General features: G+C 43.1%; 1 protein-coding gene across 2 annotated transcripts in view; it reads right to left on the bottom strand.

Annotated features, from left to right (window-relative positions):
* KDR (kinase insert domain receptor) overlaps positions 1-19,211 on the bottom strand; it is a 43,462-nt gene extending 24,251 nt beyond the window's left edge. Inside the window, exons 1-13 of one of the 2 annotated variants that reach the window (XM_008140318.3) lie at positions 18,943-19,211; positions 15,272-15,365; positions 12,925-13,121; positions 9,957-10,087; positions 9,551-9,719; positions 8,816-8,955; positions 8,020-8,197; positions 5,577-5,691; positions 5,323-5,486; positions 3,802-3,958; positions 2,767-2,890; positions 2,122-2,230; positions 1,120-1,440 (exon numbers count right to left, since the gene is read on the bottom strand). In XM_008140318.3, coding sequence (XP_008138540.2) covers positions 1,120-1,440; positions 2,122-2,230; positions 2,767-2,890; positions 3,802-3,958; positions 5,323-5,486; positions 5,577-5,691; positions 8,020-8,197; positions 8,816-8,955; positions 9,551-9,719; positions 9,957-10,087; positions 12,925-13,121; positions 15,272-15,365; positions 18,943-19,009 — 1,966 coding nt within the window. In that variant the 5' untranslated portion in view covers positions 19,010-19,211. The remainder of the gene's footprint in view (positions 1-1,119; positions 1,441-2,121; positions 2,231-2,766; positions 2,891-3,801; positions 3,959-5,322; positions 5,487-5,576; positions 5,692-8,019; positions 8,198-8,815; positions 8,956-9,550; positions 9,720-9,956; positions 10,088-12,924; positions 13,122-15,271; positions 15,366-18,942) is intronic. The other variant, XM_028143815.2, reaches the window with a different exon arrangement.
* Positions 19,212-22,165: the final 2,954 nt, after the last annotated feature.

The following is a 22,165-nucleotide window of genomic DNA, read 5'->3' as shown; positions in this document are numbered from 1 at the left end:
CTAACAATTAAAAACACACAACAACAAAAACCAGAACACATGCATCTTTGAATCTGGGAAGGGACACTAAGGAGAGGAGAAAATGGAGGGAGACGACATGAAGAGAAACTCGCCAAGTTTGCCTGATCTCCCCAGAGACAGAGCCAGGGCTGCACAGATTTTGTGCAAGGCCTAAGGTGAGATGAGATTTGGAGAGTAGCTTCATGGAGAATTCTCAAAGCTATCTGCTCACCAAAATATCAGACCTTGAACTACTCGTGACCACAAGGATGACACAGATGTATAGGCACTGAGTGCAGCACCACTCTCACAGGCTCTCAGAGGTCCTAAACAACCCCACCATTGCACTGTTCATGTAGCAGATATCTTACGGAGAACCTAGCATGTGCCACAATGTTCAATGACTGCAAGGAGAAAAACAGAAAACAATTCCTGTCCTCACAGGCAGAGCCCCCACTGTACACTGAGTGGCCAGCTTATTATGATCTCTGAATGCATAATCTGGCCACTCAGTGTATATCCTATATAATAAAAGGCTAATATGAAAATTGTCCCCTCCACCAGGAATTTGACCAGCAGGCAGGCAGGCCAACTGCCCATGTCCCCTCCCCCTGGCTCCACCCATGCACGAATTCATGCACCGGGCCTCTATTCATGCACCGGGCCTCTATTTATGCGTTCAGAGATCATAATAACCTGGCCACTCAGTGTACATGACTGCCTGGTGGTTGTCTGTGTTCTCATCCTGTCCACCTGTTCATCACTGTGAACTTCTGGCACCCTCCTAGCTCATACTAGAGATTTCATAAATCTGTGCCTACTTAAATAAATGAGTGCCCAAGAATATGGCAGAAGTTTCCCTGGTTCAGACTAATCCCTTGCAGATACTAGTGAGTTATTCTGCCTTTAGGGTTGGAAAGAACCAAGCTATTTTCTCCTTTTAATCCATCACTTCACCATTATTAGTTCTTTTTGCCTCAAGGACTTTCAGTAAATAAGATAAGTATGCATCATTTGGCTTTATAAGTTCCTAGAGGGCAGGAGTCTTCACTCAGCTTCTCAAATCACTACATTTAAGGCATTTCAATGGCCTCCAGAAGATCAGAGTTGCCTCCCTACCTAGGACTGTGAGCTGCCTGACCACACAATGCCTTTTCTTGGTCTTCCTGTCCTGAGCAAAGCAGACGTAGTCTCCTTGGTCCTGCAAGGATGCATTCTGGAACTCCATGATCAAAATGTCATTTGTGCTATTAGAGAACATGGTGGCATTCATTTTCCAAAGGGCGTCCAAGTTCTTGCAAACAGGTGTGGGCAGGGCCTGTGGGCCAACTTTGTACCAGGTGAGGTTCTCAAATGTAGTTCTGTCTGCGCTGCACCACAAAGACACGCTCTCCTGCTCGGTTGGCTGGGTATCAGGCTGCAGAGTGATTACAGGACCCTCTGAAATGTAAAACCCGTGGTTAGAAGATAATGATTCAACTGGGAGGCCCCCCTATGGGGTTCCTGTTGCCTTCAGACTTGCTATACAGCACCAAGAGAAGTGAAGCTCTAGCAATCCCACACAACGTAATATAAGGAGACAGCCGAAATGGACAATCCAGGTCCAAAATAATATTATTTTATAGAAATATGTTATTTGGAAATGTAAATAAATTTTTACAAATATTTATCAAATATCAGCTACATCTTGGCCATAAAACTAAGATGAACAGACAAAAGCAGCAGCATTTAGAGGCCACTGTTCTTATGTCATTACAATGGCCTCCAGAAAACCCAACCTTGTCAACACGTCAGCAGCAAGCCCATTAGTATTGGTTGAACCCCAATAAGCAGAGCACTGTGCTAGACTCTGATGATGGAGACATAAATATGATGCAGGACTTGTGATTATGAGCCTGTGTGAAACCATGATCTCTCCAGTGAAGTTGGATGTACCTACTTCACGGGAGCCCAGGAGCACGTGAACAGTTTCAATTTATAAACCAAAGCATCAATTATCAGTCCAAGTCCTCTTCCTAAACACCATGCCACTCCCAGGAATAGCAAGCGCTACAGAGTATCAGACAGCTTAGCACCCACTTGGCCAGAGATCCAGCCCACCCCTTGGAGAGCAGCACTTACTGGTCACGTGAAAGGAGATGACTCTCTCTCCTCTCCCAGCTTTGTTGACCGCTTCACATTTGTACAAAGCTGACACATTTGCCGACTGGATGACAAGGGTACTTACAGTCTGTGAAAAAAACAAATCCCAGGCCATAAACAATGGAGGCTCTGTTTATGCACATGCATTCAGACTAAAAAATGAAGCCACCCCATAATCACTGTGACCTGCCTACTGCATTCATTCTACTACACTGACCACTCACAAATGCATGCAAGTATATGATGCTGGCTTAGCTCACACATTGAACAAGATGGGCTTTGGGAACCTTGTACTTTAATATAACGTATTTTCTCATTTTCATACTTGTAAAACCAGAATCACCTTATAACAGATGCTTAGATATAATGGCATTTGTGTTTTATCTTACTCTAAGCTATTAATAAGTCAGTGGTGCTTCTAAAAGTCAATGGTGTTTCCAAACTGACTTAATATGCTAGTGTTTTATCATCCGATTTATTTGATTATCATTCTCCAATATCCTCACATATTATTATACCCTACTTCCATGCCAGCCTTCCATAAAAGAGAAAGAGAGAGAGAGAGAGAGAGAGAGAGAGAGAGAGAGAGAGACAGATTTGCAAATTAAAGAACGTCAAACTCACTTTGTTTTTTCCTTCAATTTGGGCAAACTGATTTTTGTTTACTTCAATTTTATTTCCTCCCTGGAAATCCTCCACATTTCTCCACTCTTTACAGGTGTATGAATTTGTCATTAAGACAGCTTGACTGTAAGAGAGATAACAGATCATATAATGATAAAATTTTTCTTTAATGCACATCAATAGTAAGGAAAGGAGTCAGACTTGGGTTATTATGTTCTTAGAAATAACTTTCAATGCACCCTGCCTGGTTACAAGACTTGGTGCCAATTAAAAATAGGCCTCAGCAATGAGGGAAGAGGTTCCAGGTAAATCCATTCAGGATACAGGAGGGAAGCAGCTATTCTGGGAACAAACCTCCATTCATAAATTGGATCGACAAGACAATTCAAGTTAATTTAGTTCAAAGGAAACTAAGAAACCATTGGGCTTCTCAGAGTAATCTCTGTGGGACTGTGGCCTTTGTGTAGGAAATGGTCAGCATCTGAGGCAGAAGCTAGTAGTGGCCATCTCAAAAACAACAACAGGAAGTGAACTGCTTAGGGTGGTGTAGGTGGCTGTTGTGGTTGGGTTTTTTGTGTGTTTTTTTTCCTAAGGATGTCTGGCCTTGTGTTAGAACCTGATAAGCTGGGCCCGAGCCTCTGAGGCTGGCTGCAGTGAGGTCTAATGCTCCCTGACTCCAGCAGCACTTCCTTGAGATGAACCTTCTCCCAGATAAGGAAAGAAGTGGTATTCACCGGTTAATTGGAATAAGGAGAAAAACCAAAGACTGGCAATTAGCAAAGTGAGCCAAGAGCCTGCGTCTGGAGAGTTGTACATCAGGGCTGACCTGTGGAGAAAAAGCTAGCTAATCTCAAGGCAGGCTACCCCACAGCAAGACTGCTAAAACCCAAGACCGAGGAAGATGGATGGAGATTAAGAGCACCACCTGAGGGACAGCTTTCTCATTAGAGACAGCCTTAGGCTGGAGTCTGTGGCGGAGCTGGGCTATAAGAAATGCCAGAGGGCAGGAAAAAAAGAGGGCGTGGCTCTACTCACCTGGGGTTGTAGGTGCACTCCTTCTCCAGCTGCCAATACCAGAGGATGTGACTCGGGGGAGGAACTGCGTAGACCGTGCAAGTCAACGTTTGGGTGGTGCCATATTTGTAAGAGTCCACAGGAGAGATCAAAGATTTCTCACCAATCTGGGGTGGGACTGGAGATAAGAAAAACCACTTTTGAATTGTCAATTGGCGTTACGGTAAGAAAAGTCAACGCTTTCGGCAACAAAAGCCTACATTTTTTCAAGGCAGATGATTTTGCCCCCATTTCGTTTTTCAAAGAATATCTAGATTTGGACACAGGAGACATGACTTCTAGTGATAGTACTACCACTACTCCTGCTACCACTAATAACAATAACACTTCTTTTTTATACTGATTTTATATAATAGGGTAAATGCTAGAGCAAGTCATATGTTAAGCAACTTCATGAATTAATGAGATGGGATTATCCGCTGTCCATTTTTACATCTTTTTTTTCTTATTCATTTCCTTCTCCTTTACTTAACAGCTTTCCAACTTCTCTCCACTCCCCAATCTCCTACTCCCATGTAGCTTCTAAGGGACTTTCTGGAAACTGTTACCTCCCTGAAGCTGATGTCCCCGCAAAGAAATAGAGCCAACCTCAACAGACACACAGGGAGGTGTCAGGATATATGGGGAAGCACCTTAATGTCATAGGAGAAGATCCTGGAGTGTTAATATGCCTAAGAATTACAACAGAGAAGCTTTTCCCATAAACTGTGTTTGGAGCAAGGTATTAATGAATTTACTGGAGAGGGATGCTTTGGTCAAATAAGTTTGTTAAACCTTGCAGATTCTAAGTCTCTCCCCTTGGAGAATGGCAATATATATTTGCATATTAAAGGCCCTGAGAAGTCCTGCAATAAAGTTTTATATCAACTTAGCATTTCCCACACTTACCTGACCATGACACCCCTTTCCCCCAAACACAGAGCATTTATTTACATATTTCAGTTTGAAAAAACAAAGTTCAAATCATCCTTAAATAAAACACTTTATATCTTCCCTTTATAGCCTTAGAGTCAGATCCTGGACTCCTGTTTTTTAAAAAAAATTGAAAAGCTTCCACCAGCCAACAGTGTTTACCTCCCTGGACATCACTGGTACATCAACTTCAATGTCAAACTGAACGCTCCCCACAAAATTCAAGAAGAGTCTTACGTGTTGGCAATGCCAGGTGCACAATTCCATGAGACAGGTGCAAAAGGGATGCAGCTTAGGTTTGTCAACTGTCCCCGCAGGCATTCTCAGCTTTTAGCCATTGAGGATACCATCTACTTTCACCTTGCATTTGACCACCACGCAGTTCATTTGCAAACATGTCCAGAGCACACTCTCCTATACCTCATTTCAATGCTACTGCTCTGGACTATTTTTATACATAGGAGCCCACTCATGATGTGCGTGAAGCAGCAGGGGACAAAGGAATACGAAAACATAACCATACACTTCATAATAAATTCTGGGCAGAAAAGGAAAACTGGATGGACTCACCATTCACAACCAGAGATACCATGTGGCTCTGTTTCTCCTTTGAAATGGGATTGGTAAGGATAACAGTGTAATTTCCTGTATCCTTTTCACTCACTTCCATAATGGTCAATACATGCCCCACTTTAATTGTGTGATTGGACTCAATGGGTCTTCCATTTTTATACCTATGTGGGGCGGGGGAATAAACAGGAATTATACAATCTCGGATTTATTTTCACGTGGAACAATGCTTTGTGTTTATTTCCAAGAGTTACCATTTTATTTCTGGCGGAGGGTAACCAAGGTACTTCACAGGGATTCGGACCCGGTCTCCCACCGTGACTTCCACCAGAGACTCCATGCCACTACCAAAAGCGACAAAAGGTTTTTCTGAAAGAAAAAAAAAAAAAAGAATTATTCTCACAAATGTCAACTTATTGTAAGAGATCGTTTGGTTTATTATTTCATCTCAAATGAAGAGTCAAAGGCCTTGGGGGTCTAAGTTCAGAGACTGCCCATACTATCCTGCTGTAGTCACATTCCAGCCCCTCCCACACCTCCAAGTTTTGCCTTTGATTCTCTCTCTCCCCAAATGTACTCCACAAGCCTACCAATTGCTCAAGTCTCAATTCAAGCAATGTTTCCTCTGTGAAGCTTTCTCTAAGTTCCCCAAACACTTGGGTGCTCCTTCTCCTCTGCTCCCATCACACTGTATACATACCCCACCACGTGCCCCAGAACTCAGTCCTCAGACCTCTTCTCTTTATCAATACCTTCCTCTAGTCTCAGGCATAAAGTGCCATTTACATCTTCCTAAATGTTTGTCTCTTGCCCTGACTTTTCTGGGTTCCAGGTTTATATATTATACTAGAGGCCCGGTGCAGGAAATTAGTGCAGGGGGGGCGTGTCCCTCAGCCCAGCCTGCACCCTCTCTAATTTGGGACCCCTCAAGGGATGTCTGACTGCACCACTGGGATCGGGCCGAAATGGGCAGTAGGACATCCCTCTCACAATCCAGGACTGCTGGCTCCCAACAGCTCACCTGCCTGCCTGCTTGATTGCCCCTAACCACTTCTGACTGCCTGCCTGATCAATGCCTAAGTGCTCCCCTGACGGCCTGATTGCCCCTAACTGTCCTCCCCTGCTGGCCCAGTTGCCCCCAACTGCCCTCCCCTGCTGGCCCGGTCACCCCTAACTGCCCTCCCTTGCCAGCCTGGTTGCCCCTAACTGCCCTCCACTGCCATCCTGGTCACCCCTAATTGTCATCCCCTGCAGGCCTGGTCACCCCCAACTGCCCTCCCCTGCTGGCCTGGTTGCCCCCAACTGCCCTCCCCTGCAGGCATGGTTCCCCCCAACTCTCCTCCCCTGCAGGCCTGGTTCCCCCAACTGCCCTCCCCTGCAGGCCTGGTCCCCCCCAATGCCCTTCCCTGCAGGCCTGGTTGCCCCAACTGCCATCCCCTGCAGGCCTGGTCCCCCCCAAATGCCCTCCCCTGCTGGCCATCTTGTGGCGGCCATCTTGTGTCCACATGGAGGTGGCCATCTTTGACCACATGGGGGCAGCCATCTTGTGTGTTGGAGCGACAGTCAATTTGCATATTACTCTTTTATTAGACAGAATGTCTCCTTTTGGATGTTCAATGGGTATCTTCAAATGAACACACCCAATCCTGTTTCTCCTCATCTTACTCCTCTATCAATGTTCCCTATCTCAGGAAGTAAAATCACCATTCACTCAGTTGTTCATGATAAAAACTCAAAGGTCAGCTTCCATTCTTTTTCTCTTGTGCCCCTGTAGCCAATGAATTAATAGGCAGATCCTATTGGCTCTAACTTCAAAAACATATCCAAAATCAGATCACTTCTCACTACTTCTACCTCTGCCACTTTTGTTTAAGCCACCCACCATCTGTCACTGGATTTTTGTGATTAGCCTCCTAACTGGTCTCCCTACTTCCACCCTTACTTACTTAAAGTATTCCATATAAAAAAAAAAAAGATAATAATCCTATAAAAACATAAGCCAGAACATGTCTCTCTCCCTGCTTAAAACCCTGCTATGCATTCCCATATTATAAAACCCCAAATCCTTACCAAGGCTCATAATTTGGGTGCCACATAAATTATCATCTAAACTGAGGCATTTATGTGAGTGAAAGAGAAATTAAGTTATTTGCTCAAAGCCCCACAGAAAGTAATTCAATCCAGATTTTTCCAACTGCAAAACCCATGCTTAACTCAAGTGGGACTCTCAGCCTTACAATAAAATGAAAATCTAAAAACTATCTTAGATAATAACATTCTGCATATTATAGTAATAATAGCACCAACAACCACTACAACAAGTACTATTTAGTGAGCTTTAATGATCTATTGGCTTATCTCACCATTAAAGTTGGGATTTTGAATCCAAGCTATGCTCTTGGCTACTAGGTCATGTGGCCTCCCTAGTAAGAGTTCAGAAATCTATAATAATAAAAGCATAATATGCTAATTAGACCAACAAAGTTGGGGCTGCGAGGGAAGCCCGGGTGCTGGGTGCCAGAGGGAAGCCGGTGCCAGCAGCCGGGGGAAGGAAGGACTACTCTTGCATGAATTTCATGCATCAGGCCTCTAGTATCTTCTGAATGATCAAAATAGGGTTCACTAGCTGATCTGAATTAATTTAAATTATGTCACATTCCAAAGCACAGCATAATTCCAAAGGAGATCTTAGCTTACCATGGACCCTGACGAATGTGCTGTTCCTCTTGGTCATCAGCCCACTGGAAGCCTCACAGGTGTACCACCCTTGGTCACTCCGGGTTATACCATCTATAGTCAAGGTGCTCAAAAACTTCTTCATGTCACTCCCAGACTGGGTTTTCAGGTCCCGGTTCACAGGTTTCTTATGCTGATGCTAAAAAACAGTTTACTAAGTCCAGGATAATATTACCCAGTAGATTCTAGATACCCAGAACATCAAGTCGTGGCTCTTGGTGGATACTACTTAATGCTGATAATAGAGATTTCAGAACTTTTAACATATGTAGACAACAAATACATTTGGTTTCAGGAGAAATAAATGGAACCAAATGAAATAGGATTTTTAAAACCTCGCATAGTGGGAATGAGATGGGTATGAACTGCAAAACAGGCAAATAGGATCACTGTTAAGGAGAAGTGTGTCTCATGCCACCTCTTGAAGAGAGAAATTCTCTTAAAGGGGAAATAGATCAAAGACTTTGCAGAACAGAGAAATAAAACAACCTGTGAAGATGGAATCACCCAGAGAAAACTAATCTTCAGAGCCTGATTGTAGCAGAGTGGGACAGAGAATTCTTGGCATTGCATCTTCTTTTCCATTAATGTTGTCTGTTCTGCAATTCCCTTAAAGTGCGTGTGTGTGTGTGTGTGTGTGTGTGTGAAGATATTTACATTTTATCTGGCTAGAGAGGTCCCTATCTCTCTCAAGCAAACTCTATCAGAGCTGATTAGCAAAGTATTTAGAGAGCTGGCTTTAAATTGTTAGTGTTACCTTCAAAGAAGGGTATTCCCAGTTGAAGTCAATCCCCACATTTAGTTCAGTCCTTGCTGTACAATTTAAAACAAGCTTCTCTCCAACAGACAGCTCGACTTTGTGAGCGGGGCTCAGAACTACATCATAAATCTTTGACCCTGGAGCAAGTAAATTGAAAAAACAGAAAGTGAGAGGGAAAACAAATCTATGAGTTGGCACAAGCTTTCCCCCAAATGATGCAACATTAAAATGGATCACATCATCTTTTCCTGAGGGTTTCACCAATATTTGGGAGCTCTCAGACAAATGGCCTGTAGAGATTTACAAAGCAAACCTTCGGGGATCTCAAAGATGTTGGAGCCCAGTGGAGAGAAAAGTAGTAAAATTTGAGTAGTCAATAGCCAATGGGGCCAGCTTTAGTAAATTGCTGAACTTTCCATAAAATAGGTATAATTAAAATAATCGATGCCAAGCAATGCTCTGAACATTAAATTTTCCATAAAATATGCTTCAGTTAATAGTATTCTTTTTCATCCTTGGTCTTGGCAAGAAAAGAGAAAACCTTGATTGCACATGGGTTTATTTGATTTTTTTTTAAGAGTAGATATAATGAGTTGCCCAATACTGTGTCTTGAGTTAATATATTTTTCAAATCCCTGTCTTTCACTCTATACCTAAATCTCCAGGATCCTAATACAGAAAGCCAATCTTTGTGTGTGAAAATAATGATATAGAAAGGAACTGTTCTCTTACCTACAACCACAACTATGTACATAATAGACTGGTAACTTTCATCATTAATTTTTGCTTCACAGAAGACCATGCCTGCATAGCTGATCATGTAGCTGGGAATAGTAAAGCCTTTCTTGCTGTCCCAGGAAATTCTATTACCATCAGGAACAAACCTCTTTTCTGGGTATCTCTGGGTAGGAACAGAAATATCAAATATTTAATCAAGTGCTATCCAAAAGCAAAATCACGTAAAATAATCACTAAAAAATTGACATTTTAAGAATACAACTTGGTTTTCTTTATTGTCATTTTGACCCTTCCTATAAGATCTTTAAATATCATTCTTGATGTTATATTATAAACAAGCTACCCATCTTAGTAGTTTAAAATTAAGACAACAGAAGAGAAGACTGAAGATGTAACTTACTGCACAAAGTGACACATTGAGGTTTGAAACGGACCCAAGACATGGAATCACCACAGTTTTGTTTTTGTTCTCCATGATGTACACAACTCCATGCTGGTCGCTAACAGAAGCAATAAATGGAGACCTGTAATCTAAAAGAAAATTTCATTCTGTTTGCTTAATGGAATTTACTGGAAAAGTTGGTTATCTTTCCGGTTCTGAGAAGTGAATGATTGGAATTGACGTTTCACACTAGGGAAAGGAATCCGCAGGTCAATCTGCTGGTACATATATGGCTCCAAGGGTATCCTGTGTGTGTGTGTGTGTGTGTGTGTGTGTGTGTGTGTGTGTGTGTGAGTGTGATTTTGTGTGAAAAATCACAGAATGGAATTGAGTCCTTTCACAAGGATCATCAATAAGTATAATGTATTTTACAGGTTCCACATTTAAATAGAATGATCATTATAGTTTTTTCAAAAGGAATGAGTATACTTCTTCATTTTCATATGCATTTTCATATACACATATACATTGTTCATATACATTACATTTTTCATATATAAAATTTAAAGTAAATTTAAACTTTTATTGATGTTTAAAAAAATTCATGCTCTCTTTTTTTAGGTGAATAATGTAAATGCCATGAAAATACATTAACAGGTCCCAAAAGAACTTTAAAATAAGCAAGAAATAACTAACAATTTTTGAATTGTTTTATATGGGTATTTTAAAATTGTGAAGACTCAGTGTGAGATTCTTTATAAAATTATGTTTAATAGTTATTGTGTCTAGTTTAATATTCAGCGGTCATTAATATCTTCAATGACAAAAACTCGAAAAGCCACCATGGCAAAGCGTGAGAAGAAAACAAAAGATATTTTAATGCCGTTCAAACATTGTTCATACAATGTTCATACGCTGGTGGGAAACTCCTACATTCCCCAGAGAGAGAGTTAATGTGGAGTGAAGGCATGCCTGAACCCTCACAAAGATAATCGTTCAAGTTGCTATGCCCCACACACCTGACTTAGCATGTTCAGAACTCTTCAAGATGGTTGGTCTAAGGGAAGGAAGAGTTAATTAAACCAAAGGGGACAAAAGCAACTAATTCTCTCAACAGCAGAAATCTGACTTCCTTCCCAGCTGGAAAGCACAGAAAGGCAGCCAATCCAGCCCACCACATGCCATAGCCATTATCTTGCCAGGCCAGGACCCACTTCCTGGCTCCATCCATTGCTGGAGGGAATGGGGTCAGAAGACTAGGGAAGCAAGGTGGAGACCAGTGGGGACATTAAAGAGAGGTACAGTATTTTCTTTCCCATTGTTAAGTTTCATGACCACAATCTTGAACAGCTTACCTCTTCAACAGGAAGCCGAATTTGATGGTATACAAAAGATGAGCAATATACAAATAAACAGTGCTAGGGCTTGCTACTTCTTAACATTGCCTACCATTCATCCATATGGTAGGAAATGTTATAGAGCTTGCTTACAGAAGCCTTTGGAAACTAAATTAACACCTTGACGTAAGACTGAAGCTATTCGGTAAATCAATTCTATTTCAGTATCCCATGAAAAAGGAAATAAACAAAAGAAACCCAAACAACCACCCATCCTCTCAAAATAAAATATTTACTGAAACTCATGAAATGAGTTTTCACATGTCTCCAGGTTTCCTGACTCCAGGGAGAAGGAAATAAGGAGATATTATGGGAGAGGTTCATCTTGTAGTCTATTTCCAGACAGACTGAAAGCAGGAAATCCTCGCAATCTTCTGAGAAAGCCTGGTCTCCCAAGACTGCCGGATCAAAAGGAGCCAGAAATTCTCAAAGATCTGAGCTTTGTCTCTTTCACATTCTGCAGAGAGGAGGCCCAGAATTCTACCTTGGGTCGTGCTTAACCTGGACAAAAAAATAATACTCAAATACTATACAATCCAGGAGTGACATGTTATTTTGATGTGTTCTCCACTTTTCCATTGCACTGACTAAACTGCATTATCAAAAGGCAAGTGGATATATTCCAAATATGTTTATCAAGCTGACAAAATTCTTGTGCTATAAAAGATACTTCTGGAAAGAAGTCGAAGCCATCTTCACCTACCTCAAATCCTCTGGGATTTAAGAGGTATACAAGAGTATAAATAAAATGTCTACAAAAGTCATCTACACTGGAAAAAAAAAATTAGTACATCCTAGCAAAATACTATACAATATTTACATTCCTCCAAATTATTTGATAAGTATCTCATTAGTTAAGTCAGGTTTTCACAGGGAAATTCAGGTAGTAGAAGGATTTTGAAATACAAAGGAAGAATTAATATTATAAATACTGAATACATGTAACATTGTATTTTATCCTGCATGGGTGTTAACTGGCCTCCGTGGTGTCAATCTAGACTGATGTGGCATATCATCCACCATCTCAGACCACACAAAGGAGAGAAACACTGTCCTCAAAGGCCCTTTGAGGCAGCATCTCCATTTGCACCAAAGTATGGGAGTAATTTACTATAAAGTTTAAGAGGGAAAAGTTCCTATGAACAAAAGAGCGCCAGATTCCTTGGCTGTTTCCCTGTGCATTCTTGGGGAAATCTCTTACTGCTGTAGATAACCTATCTCTCCACAGAAACCATTCCATAATTCACACTGAATCTTCCTTTTCAAGTATTTCTGGGTGTGTGTTTTTCTCAAACATCAGAAGGCTTTTTATATAAATCTCCATAGCCAATTGTGAACACAGATTTCCCTTAGAAACAAAGATCAGAACGAAGCTAACTGGCAAAAGAGATGTAACAGAGCCCAAGCTCCAGAACAAATCAATGAGTCTTATGCTCAGAGGAAGCCTTGGGAGAGAAGAATTTTGTATATTCCTGTTGGCCTAGAGCCTTTAGGGCGAGCCTTTTGTTGTACTCTGATTCTTTTTTGCGCCTATTGTGTTTGATAGCTGGCAAATCAATGTGGGAAATGAATTCCTTTTAACCACTTACCTTGAACGTAGACATAAACAATCGAGGCCACATCAGTGTCCTGGTAGAAGCACTTGTAGGCTCCAGTGTCATTTCCGATCACTTTGGGAATTGTGAGCGTCTTACAGAAAAAGCCGTCACTGCAGTCGGTCACCTCCACTCTTTTCTCAGAGCCACTCTGATTGTTGGGCCAGAGCCAGTCCAAGTCCCTCTGTCCCCTGAAAAATTAATTCCAGGAAAGTATTAATGTGAACTGCCACATGGTGAAGCTGTTTCTAAATAAAAACAAACCAATAGAAGTTTCGGTTCTCAAACTTATATAAGCTTCTCAACAGAGTCACACAGATTATTTCAATAAATGACAAAAAAGAAGACTCAGATTCAGAAATCACTTACAGGGATTCCTGAGTTTTTTTATTAATTTACGCATTCATTCATTCAACAAATATTTATTAAGTATGTGCTATGCTTCCAACTAAAGATACAGCCGTGAAAAAATCAGACAAAAATCAATGCCATTATGGAATCTCAGTCTCATTGGAGGAGACAGGCAATAAAAAAGTAAATAAACCTCAATATAGCAGACATTTTTAAAAAATTAAAATGTATGCTTTACACAGTGGTGATATGTACTATGAACAAAATATAGATGATACAAAGAAAAGAGTGAAGAGTTCTGGAGGGAGGAGTCTTGATGAAGTGGGCTATATGAATATCAGAAGGAACAGTATTCTAGGCAGACGGCACACAAACGTAAAGGCCTTGGAGTGGGTACATATCTGAAGTGTTAAGGGAATAACAAGGAAGCCAGAGTGGCCAGAGAAGAGTGAGAAAGCAGGAGAGTAAGAAGTGAGGTTAGGAAGGAGTTCAACTGTCTAAGAGCCTCGCAGGACCTGTAAGGAGTACATTAAGACATAGGTTACTTTTTTTAAAAAAAATGTTTTTATTGATGTCAGAGAAAGGGAGGGAGAGGGAGAGGGAGCTAGAAACATCAATGATGAGAGAGAATCATTGATCGGCTGCCTCCTGCACGGCCCCTAAAGGAGAGGGGAGTCCGAAACCCTGGCATGTGTCCTGACCAGGAATCAAACCATGACCTCCTGGCTCATAGATCAACACTCAACCACTGAGCCACAGCAGCCGGGCAAAACATAGATTACTTGTAGCACAGCATTTCTCTACAGAGTTCCAAGGAGGATAGTCAACGTCAAGAAGACGGTTACATACTAATCCCTGTTTCAAAGAACTTGAAATTTCATGAAGTTGCAGTTCCATTCATGGAACTTCATAGCTTTCTCAGAACATAAGAAATGTTTACTCGGAGTTTTTAAAAGGAGTATGAAATTTTTGAGGATTTTAAATATTCTTTGTTGTTGAGGGTAAGAGGCAAATCTAGTGAGAAATGTGTATTGAAATAGCAAAACTAGAGAAACAGCACCTGTTAGTGTAATTTCTCCCCCAGGTATCGGCGACCTACCCTTGATAATGGACTAGGAATCCTTTACACTCTGCAATTTAAAATAGATCTGTGTCACTGAGCTGAACACCTGGTATTCAGCAATCATAAACAATAGCAATAAGTTGCCCAAGGTTGTTGGTGGACCTCCAGCACGCTTCTCAGAGGGCAACATTGCCGCTACCCATCATTCTGCCAAAACACACTGGTCTTGACAAGTGTCTGCATAATCACTACATTGAACCCCAGGGTCTTCTCCTTCTCCTCCTGGGTTAGTGGCTGAAAGGCAAAAATTAAAAGCCTCCTCTTCTTGTTATAGAGGCCTGTTTTCCTAGTTAACAAAAATCAATAATAGTATGGCTTCTTGCTAGCAAGTGAGAAGAGAGGCATTCCAGAATATTGAGCCAGAGTATGAAGTTCATTACCTATGCAGAGCAGGTACTCAGTAATATTAATGGCTGAATATTAAATTGCAACTACAATCAGAATTTTATATGACATAAAGTTCTTGAAAGAGCTAAACAGATGCCCAAGAGCCACTCACAAGCTGTGTTATAAATATGGCCCAAAACTTCTTCAACCCTATCCCTTAAGGGTATGCCCTCAACTTCATTTATTCACTCAATATTTATTGAGTGTCTACTATATAATGCCTGGTTCTACACTGGTTATTGGGGGGAATGTGTTGGCAGAGGGCAATAGAAAAAAGAATGCAAGCAAAATCATGCAGAATTTTTGGGAGAAAACCTTTCTCATTTTTTTCATTATTATATCATTTCTTAGAAACCTCACTACTTATAAACAATTACTATAAATCTATTACAACTATGCTGTATGGAACTTATTTTTTGCTCAATAATGAGTTACTTAATACAGGAAATACGTATCCACATATCTAAAATCAATCCTTACCTGCAAGTAATCTGAAGAGTTGTATTAGCCATAATTGTAAGGATGTCTTTTTGTATGCTGAGCCTGGGTGGATCAAGAGAAACACTAGGCAAACCTAGAAACAAATTAAATTAATGAATGTAGTTGCCACTGAGTCAGACCCAATAGGAAACACCTTCCATAAACAATGCATACTCCATAGCTTTAAAAGACCTCTTCAGCAATTCATTAAACTGTGAATTTACTTTTCACCATTCCCAGTAAAAGTTCACAAGCTGTGTCATAACAGGAAGAATGGGCAGATGGTCATAAACCAACACAACAGTTCTGCAATTCATGGAGCTAGGGTGGAGTTCCTGTTTTCCTGCATTGCCAACTTCAAGGTCTTACAAAAGGATATGGGGCATTGAAACCCAATGAACCTTCATCTGATGATCTCACTCCCTGAGGAAAAGACCCACTGACATTTCTTATAAAACATAGGATGCACACATTCGACTAAATTGCTGATTAACAAATACTACTTAGAGAGATTTCTATATAGTTCATCTGTACCCTGAAGGGGGTAGGAATATCCATGACCTTGTCTCATTTTCCTTTATCAGTTTTCTGATAACTAAACTGCCAAAGTTGAAAGACTACATTAAAACCAGTTGAGAGAAACTGAGTAAAATGTCACATAATATACCTATTAATACACTTTTCCTCAGATAATAGGACTAGAAAAGGTGTAATGTTAATGAATTGCAATTGGGGAATCTCAACTTAACAATCAAAGCTCTGAGTTCCTCCTGAAACCGAGCTTGGAACACAAGAAATCTGACTTTACTTAAAAATACCATAGGATATATTCCTCGCCCTGGGTTATGTTACTCCACAGCAAGAAAACTGAGTTCTCTGTCAACTAAATGCAAACAGCTACCAGGTTTTGAAAGAGCATCAGAAAAAAACAACAACAACTAACCATGATGCTATGGTCTTAACTAATATCCAGATCTCCAAAACACCCCCTTAGCAAGAGATTAATGCTTGATAAGCACCCAAGCTTAATATGATTGTTAACTCACATCAACTAAGTACAAATGACCCTCTAGGCCTAAACTGGCACTGACCTCGTTGGGCAAATAAGAGGGTATTAGCAAATATGAGAGAGTATGCGCAAACAGAGTATGAGCAAATATTCAGTGCAAATATCCAATGCATTGAATCTATGGATCCCAACGTGAATAGCTGCAGGCAAAATGAGCAACTGGCCACACATGTTCTCACACACTCACCCAGATGTGCAAAATAGGTTGCTGACATAACTGTAGATTTGTTGACAAGTAACATACTTAAAAGATAATTTTAAAAAGCTTTAAAAACCTGAAAATCAATTTATATCAACAACAAGTCTTACAAACTAATTGGCACTGGTACCAACTTGTGTTTCAGGCAGTGCTTCTTGGACTTTAGGTGTGTCAGAATGTCCCTGGACCTACAACTCTGCATTTTAACAAGCACATCAGGTAACTCAATCCTACATGGTCTATGGGCCACTCTTGGACAACTCATCAGGTAACTCAATCCTACATGGTCTAAGGGCCACTCTTGGACAACTGTTGGTCTTGGGTGTTCAGTTAATTAGCACAGCACTTTACAATATGAAAGACAAACAATAAAGCAAAATGTTTAAAAGCAAAAGAAAAGCCTTCTAATAATGGAGTCCCACTTTGTCTAAGAAAAGGAAAATGAAAACAATTTATTTGGATAAATAAACACTAGGTTGAGAAACATATCAAAAACAGCAACTTAATTAATTTACACAATGATCCAAATGGGGAAGAACCCATTATTTAAGCGCATGCATATGAGAGGGGAAAAAAATATGGTAGTAAAGACTAAGTTCTGCCCACCCCACCACCAAAATGAGAGATTCCTGAAGATCTTCATTAATTTTTGCAACAGATTACCTCACACTCTAGATGCACTTCCCTCTGTTAGAAACATTTTTTAAGTGTTTTCCCTGGGAAGCCAAAACAGCACTATACTTTCCTAGGGACACATCAACAACAACAAAAAACTATGCAACAAGGCTACCAGTAATGATAACTTCCAACTCATATCCGTAGACCAGCACTCAATGTTTTTCTGTATTAAGCTCCATTCATTGTCATTGGCAAGTCTGAGTTCTACTCTTCAGAAAGTTCTAAAGAAATAACTATAAGAAGTACATATGCTACTGCTCAATAAAAAGCCCTTCTATGTTCAAATCCCATAACTAAAATTGATTAATTTGTGCACTGTTACCCTTCCAAAGACCGGAAGGAAAAACAACAGCGCCTCTGTCTCTAGAACTTGATGGCACCAATTATAGTCCAATCCAATTAAGCAAGTCACACACTCTGAAAGGGCAACCTCATCATTATATTCAGGGCAACCCGGTTACCAGTTGACTACGGCTACACTATGAAACACCCCAGGCTTTAAAGGAACTCACTTCTTTGTGAGATACAGAACAACCACATGTTCCAGACCTTCATTCTCTCCCAATAAAGCCGGAGAGGGAGGGCTTGTCATGGACAGATGAGTGTCCATGGTGGAGCTGGCCCTGGATGAACCAAATCATTAAAAAAAAAAAAATCAGTAACTGTAGACAGATGATCGTGTTACTTTATATGTCTTTTTTTTAAAGACCAGAGCCTTTTCTTTTTATATAAGGAATTTCTTCCTGAATTATTTGATATCTCCCCTCCCCCTTTCTCCACCCTGTCCCCTTTCTCACCCTCCAAAGAGGGCAAATCTGGAAATCAGCAAACTGTGGCTACAGAAAACAGTTAGGGGCAACGGGTGGGGAGAGAAAGAAAGAAAAAAAAAAGGCAAGAGAATTTATTGCATCAAGAGTATATGTGTTCCTAATCTCGAAGGAGCTAAATATTTGGTGGCAAGGAGAGGTGTGCTTAATCTAGGGACCGAGTCCCCCGGAGTAAGTTTTCAGAACGTGAACTTCTGACGATGCGCTTACCGCAAGGACCAAAGCGCTTTGAAAGATGTGAAACTGTTTTTCATAGGAAGGTGACTGTTACTTGGAGACACTTTGGGAAGCTGTCAAAGTCCCGAGTCCAAGCCCCAATTTTCCCCTTTCTCTCTGCGAGGAAAACGGAGTCCTGCACCAAGACGGGGAAAAATGCCCGCCCCCGCTCCCGACCCCCATCTCATACAGCGAGTGTGTGAGTGAGTTCGAGCCCAAAGGGAAGAGCAGCCCCGGTCACCGCTGGACTCTTTCAGAGGCAGAGCTGGGTGCAAGGTGCTCCCTCCAGGGCTCCCTTCCCTGCGCGAGAGCAAGGATGGTGCGAGCAGGGGACCTCCTTCCACCGCCTTTCCCGCCTGCGGGAGCATCTCCTGCCGGCCGGCCTCGGGCGCCTTCCCACCCCCGCCTCCCGAGAGCCCGAGGGTGGCTCCAGACGAGGCCCCTGTCCGAGACCAGAGTCCTGGAAAAGGATCCGGGCTCTGGAGACCACCAACTTGCTAGGGAATCTTGGGCCAGTCGCTGAGCCTCGTTGGCAAATGAAGGAACACAGAGTGTCCGGTCCCTTTCAACTCTTCAGCTCTAAGATCCCGGGGAGGTCTGGCCTCCGGGTCCTCTCCGCATCCCCATCTCCCCCGCCCGCACCCGGCCTCTCAGCCTTCCTCCTGGGGAGCGGGCTCCTTACCCACAAAGGCAGCCCGAGTCTCCACGCAGAGCCACAGAGCGATGGCCAGCAGCGCCTTGCTCTCCATCCCGCACCCCGCGGCGGGCGCAGTGCCCAGAACTGGGGCGCCGGTCCTGTCTCCCCCGGCCCGCCCCGCCAAGAAGGGGTGGAGGTGGACCGCGCGCTGCAGCGCAGGACTCCGGGGTGCGCAGGGCGAGGGTGCCTCGGCTCCGGCCTCCGCTGCAGGGTCGCCTGCGGGCGCCGGCAGCAGAGGAGATGCCGGCTGCGGGACAACTCCGGACTCTGTAGCGCGCGAGTGCTGTCCGCGCGGGCCGAGGAAACCCAACCACGCACGGCCTGCTGCTCGCCGGGGTCCCGGGACCTAGTGCAGAGGGAGAGCCTGTGGCAGAAACTCTAGAGCGCGGGGGCGGGGCCATGCGGGGCGGGACCCGGGGGCAGGGCTTCCCCCACCCTGTTGCCGGCCCCGCCCCTCAGCCGGGTACCCCGCCTGGATCCCCGGCTCCCGACGCCCAGGACATCTCCCTGTCTCACACTTGGCCCGAGTCCCCCGACGTCTCAGACGCGACAACCCTGTTTCTGGCAGCAATAAAAGGTAGCCGCTAACAGGTTCCGAGCCACTCCAAGGTTCGTTCGGTTGCCGGACCGCCCAGAGGCTGGGGAGCAGTGCGGGGAGCTCAGCGAGGGACACTGCGCCCTCGGGACGCGCGCCCAAGTTTGGGGAGGTCTTCCGTGCCACGTGAGCCTCGGTGGCAGGAGGCAGGTTGAGGATCAGGTTAAAGCCGCTGGGGAGAGACGGGTACTCAGCTGAAACGCAGGATCGCCAACCGGCCAGGGCTCCAGGGATCGGAAACTGGCCTTGACTCCAGCCGGCATGGTGTGCTGCTTGGCCAGCACAGCTGTAGTTTAAAAATCGGAATCTGAAATAGTCACAGCATGCCCTTCCCCAGTTCCCCAAAGTTCCCGGTATTTTCTCTTCTACCTGGCAGCTTCAAGTGTTTTTAAGTTACCTGTCAAGCCCCCAAACGCATTTACATTGAAGACACACGCCACCCCCTTATCTGGCTTTCGCCAAAAACCTACCCCAGGCCTCCAGAGAGCTGGAGGCACCCAGAGCTCTGGCAGACCCACCGCGGGAGTGAAGGGTCATCCGTCCCGCCAGTGGGGCTCTCCGTGTTCCCCACAGGGGGCCCCTAGCGTGACTCCTCTTGGGCCTTAGGCCAGGCCCCTTTACAGAGCACAGCTTCCAGCCAAGATACCCTTAGGCTGAGCGGACCGAGGCCCAGCAACCTGCTTCACTGGAGAAGCAGTGAAGCGGAAGCTCCCAGACCCTGGGCGCCCAGAACACTGCACCAGACCTCACAACTCTCTCCACATGTGTCGACTCTTTGTGGAGCTTGGGAGGAGAACTCTGATTCCTTTCTGAGCACATTTATTTCTTCTTTTCCCTCCATTTCTCCCCACATTGGGCGGGGGGGCGGGGGGGGGGGGGGAGGGCATGGCATCAGATATCTCCTAACTTCATTCAATGGGATCTTCCAGATTCCTGTCTCCCATTTCTCAGGTGCTTTTCAATGACAACTTAAAGGACCATCCTTGAGGAAGGTGAAGAGGAAAAATTACTTCTACATATAGTCCAAACCCTTCCTCCTGGAATACACAATTAATGTAAACTGCTGCTTTTGTTATACTATTTTAGAGAAATTTTTCTGTACTTACTCCTTTGCCAGGTTAACAATTGAAATACCTTTTTTAAAAAATATATTTTTATTGATTTCAGAGAGGAAGGGAGAGAGAGAGATAGAAACATCAGTGATGAGAGAGAATCATTGATTGGCTGCCTCCTGCAGGCCCCTACTGGGGATCAAGCCCACAACCCGGGCATGTGACCTTGACCGGAATTGAACCCGGGACCCTTCAGTCCCAAGGCCAACGTTCTATTCACTGAGCCAAATTGGCTAGGGCAACAATTGAAATACTTTAACTCTGAAATATAATGCATGTATTTGGTTTAAAAATATTTTAATGTGAAATGGTTTAGAATGAAAAGCCCTTCCTTCGGCAGAAGCATTTCTACCTTCCTTTTGTTCCCCAAGCAAATTCTATGCACGTGTAAGTATAGTAATATCACCCTCCTCCATCCACAAAGAGTAGCCTGGGTATTAATGCTGTTTGAGTGTTGGCTTTTTCACTTTAAAATATAACTTGGAGATCATTCTACATCAACCCTCGGGGCTCCATCTTGTTCTTTTTAATAGTGGCATGGTGTCCCATCATACACATGGACTAATATTTAACCAGGAGTTATTTGTTAGGGGCAGGAGTATCCCTAAAGAAACTCCTCACTTCCTGCTAGTAAACTTAGCAAAGAAAACAGGATGGGCTCTGGCAAAGCTGGATAAGGGGGAGGAGATGAAACATGAGTTGCAGAAGGCGATTTTTCCCCATCTCTATCTCCAAACAGTTCTTCTCTCTCAGCCTTATTTACAATGCATGACACTTCCTTTTCCACATCTCACTTAAGAAGATAGTGTCTCCTCTGAATGCAAACCAGAACCTGCAGGCCATGGTAATAGCCCCCTTTAGAAGTCTTGGAAGGAAATGATGCACCTTTGATGGCCACAAGACCAGAATTTGGCAGGGTCTCGATGAAATCAGTCTACCACATTCCCTCCCACACAGCACTCAGAAATGCCTTGCATTCATGAAAAATGGCAAAGTATGCTATTTACTGTTTTTAAATGTCTATCCCATGTGCAACACCCTTCCATTATCGGGCACCACTGCAAAGGAGTGATCTTATGAGTTAATTGGTCAGTACAGGTATGACAACCACCTATCAAAGTGCCCATAAATGGTATTCAGACACATTTGTGGCGAAACAACAAAGAATGGTGCTAGGTTCACAGACTCTGGGGCCACACTGTCTGGGCTTGACTCTCAGATTTACCCCTTACTATCCATGTGGTCTTGAGTAACTTATTAAGTACCTTTTTTTTTTTTTTTTTTTTGATAATAGATAGTATCTTTTTGTAGGGTTTTGCAACAATTAAATGATGTAAGGCACTTAGGCTAGGACCTAACATCTGGTAAGCACAGATGCCCAGCACATAGTAAGCACCCCATACACAGTAGGAAGTATTCTGCAAAAGTTAGTTAGGCATTACCATGCACGGTCTCCATCATGCTGCCATGATCTAAACTGCAAAGAAGGCCCATTCGTTCA

The sequence above is a fragment of the Eptesicus fuscus genome, chromosome 2 (genome assembly GCF_027574615.1).
Source record: "Eptesicus fuscus isolate TK198812 chromosome 2, DD_ASM_mEF_20220401, whole genome shotgun sequence".
Classification (NCBI taxonomy): domain Eukaryota; kingdom Metazoa; phylum Chordata; class Mammalia; order Chiroptera; family Vespertilionidae; genus Eptesicus; species Eptesicus fuscus.
Note: the sequence above shows the minus strand (reverse complement) of the source record. Positions and strands in the feature narration are given on the sequence as shown.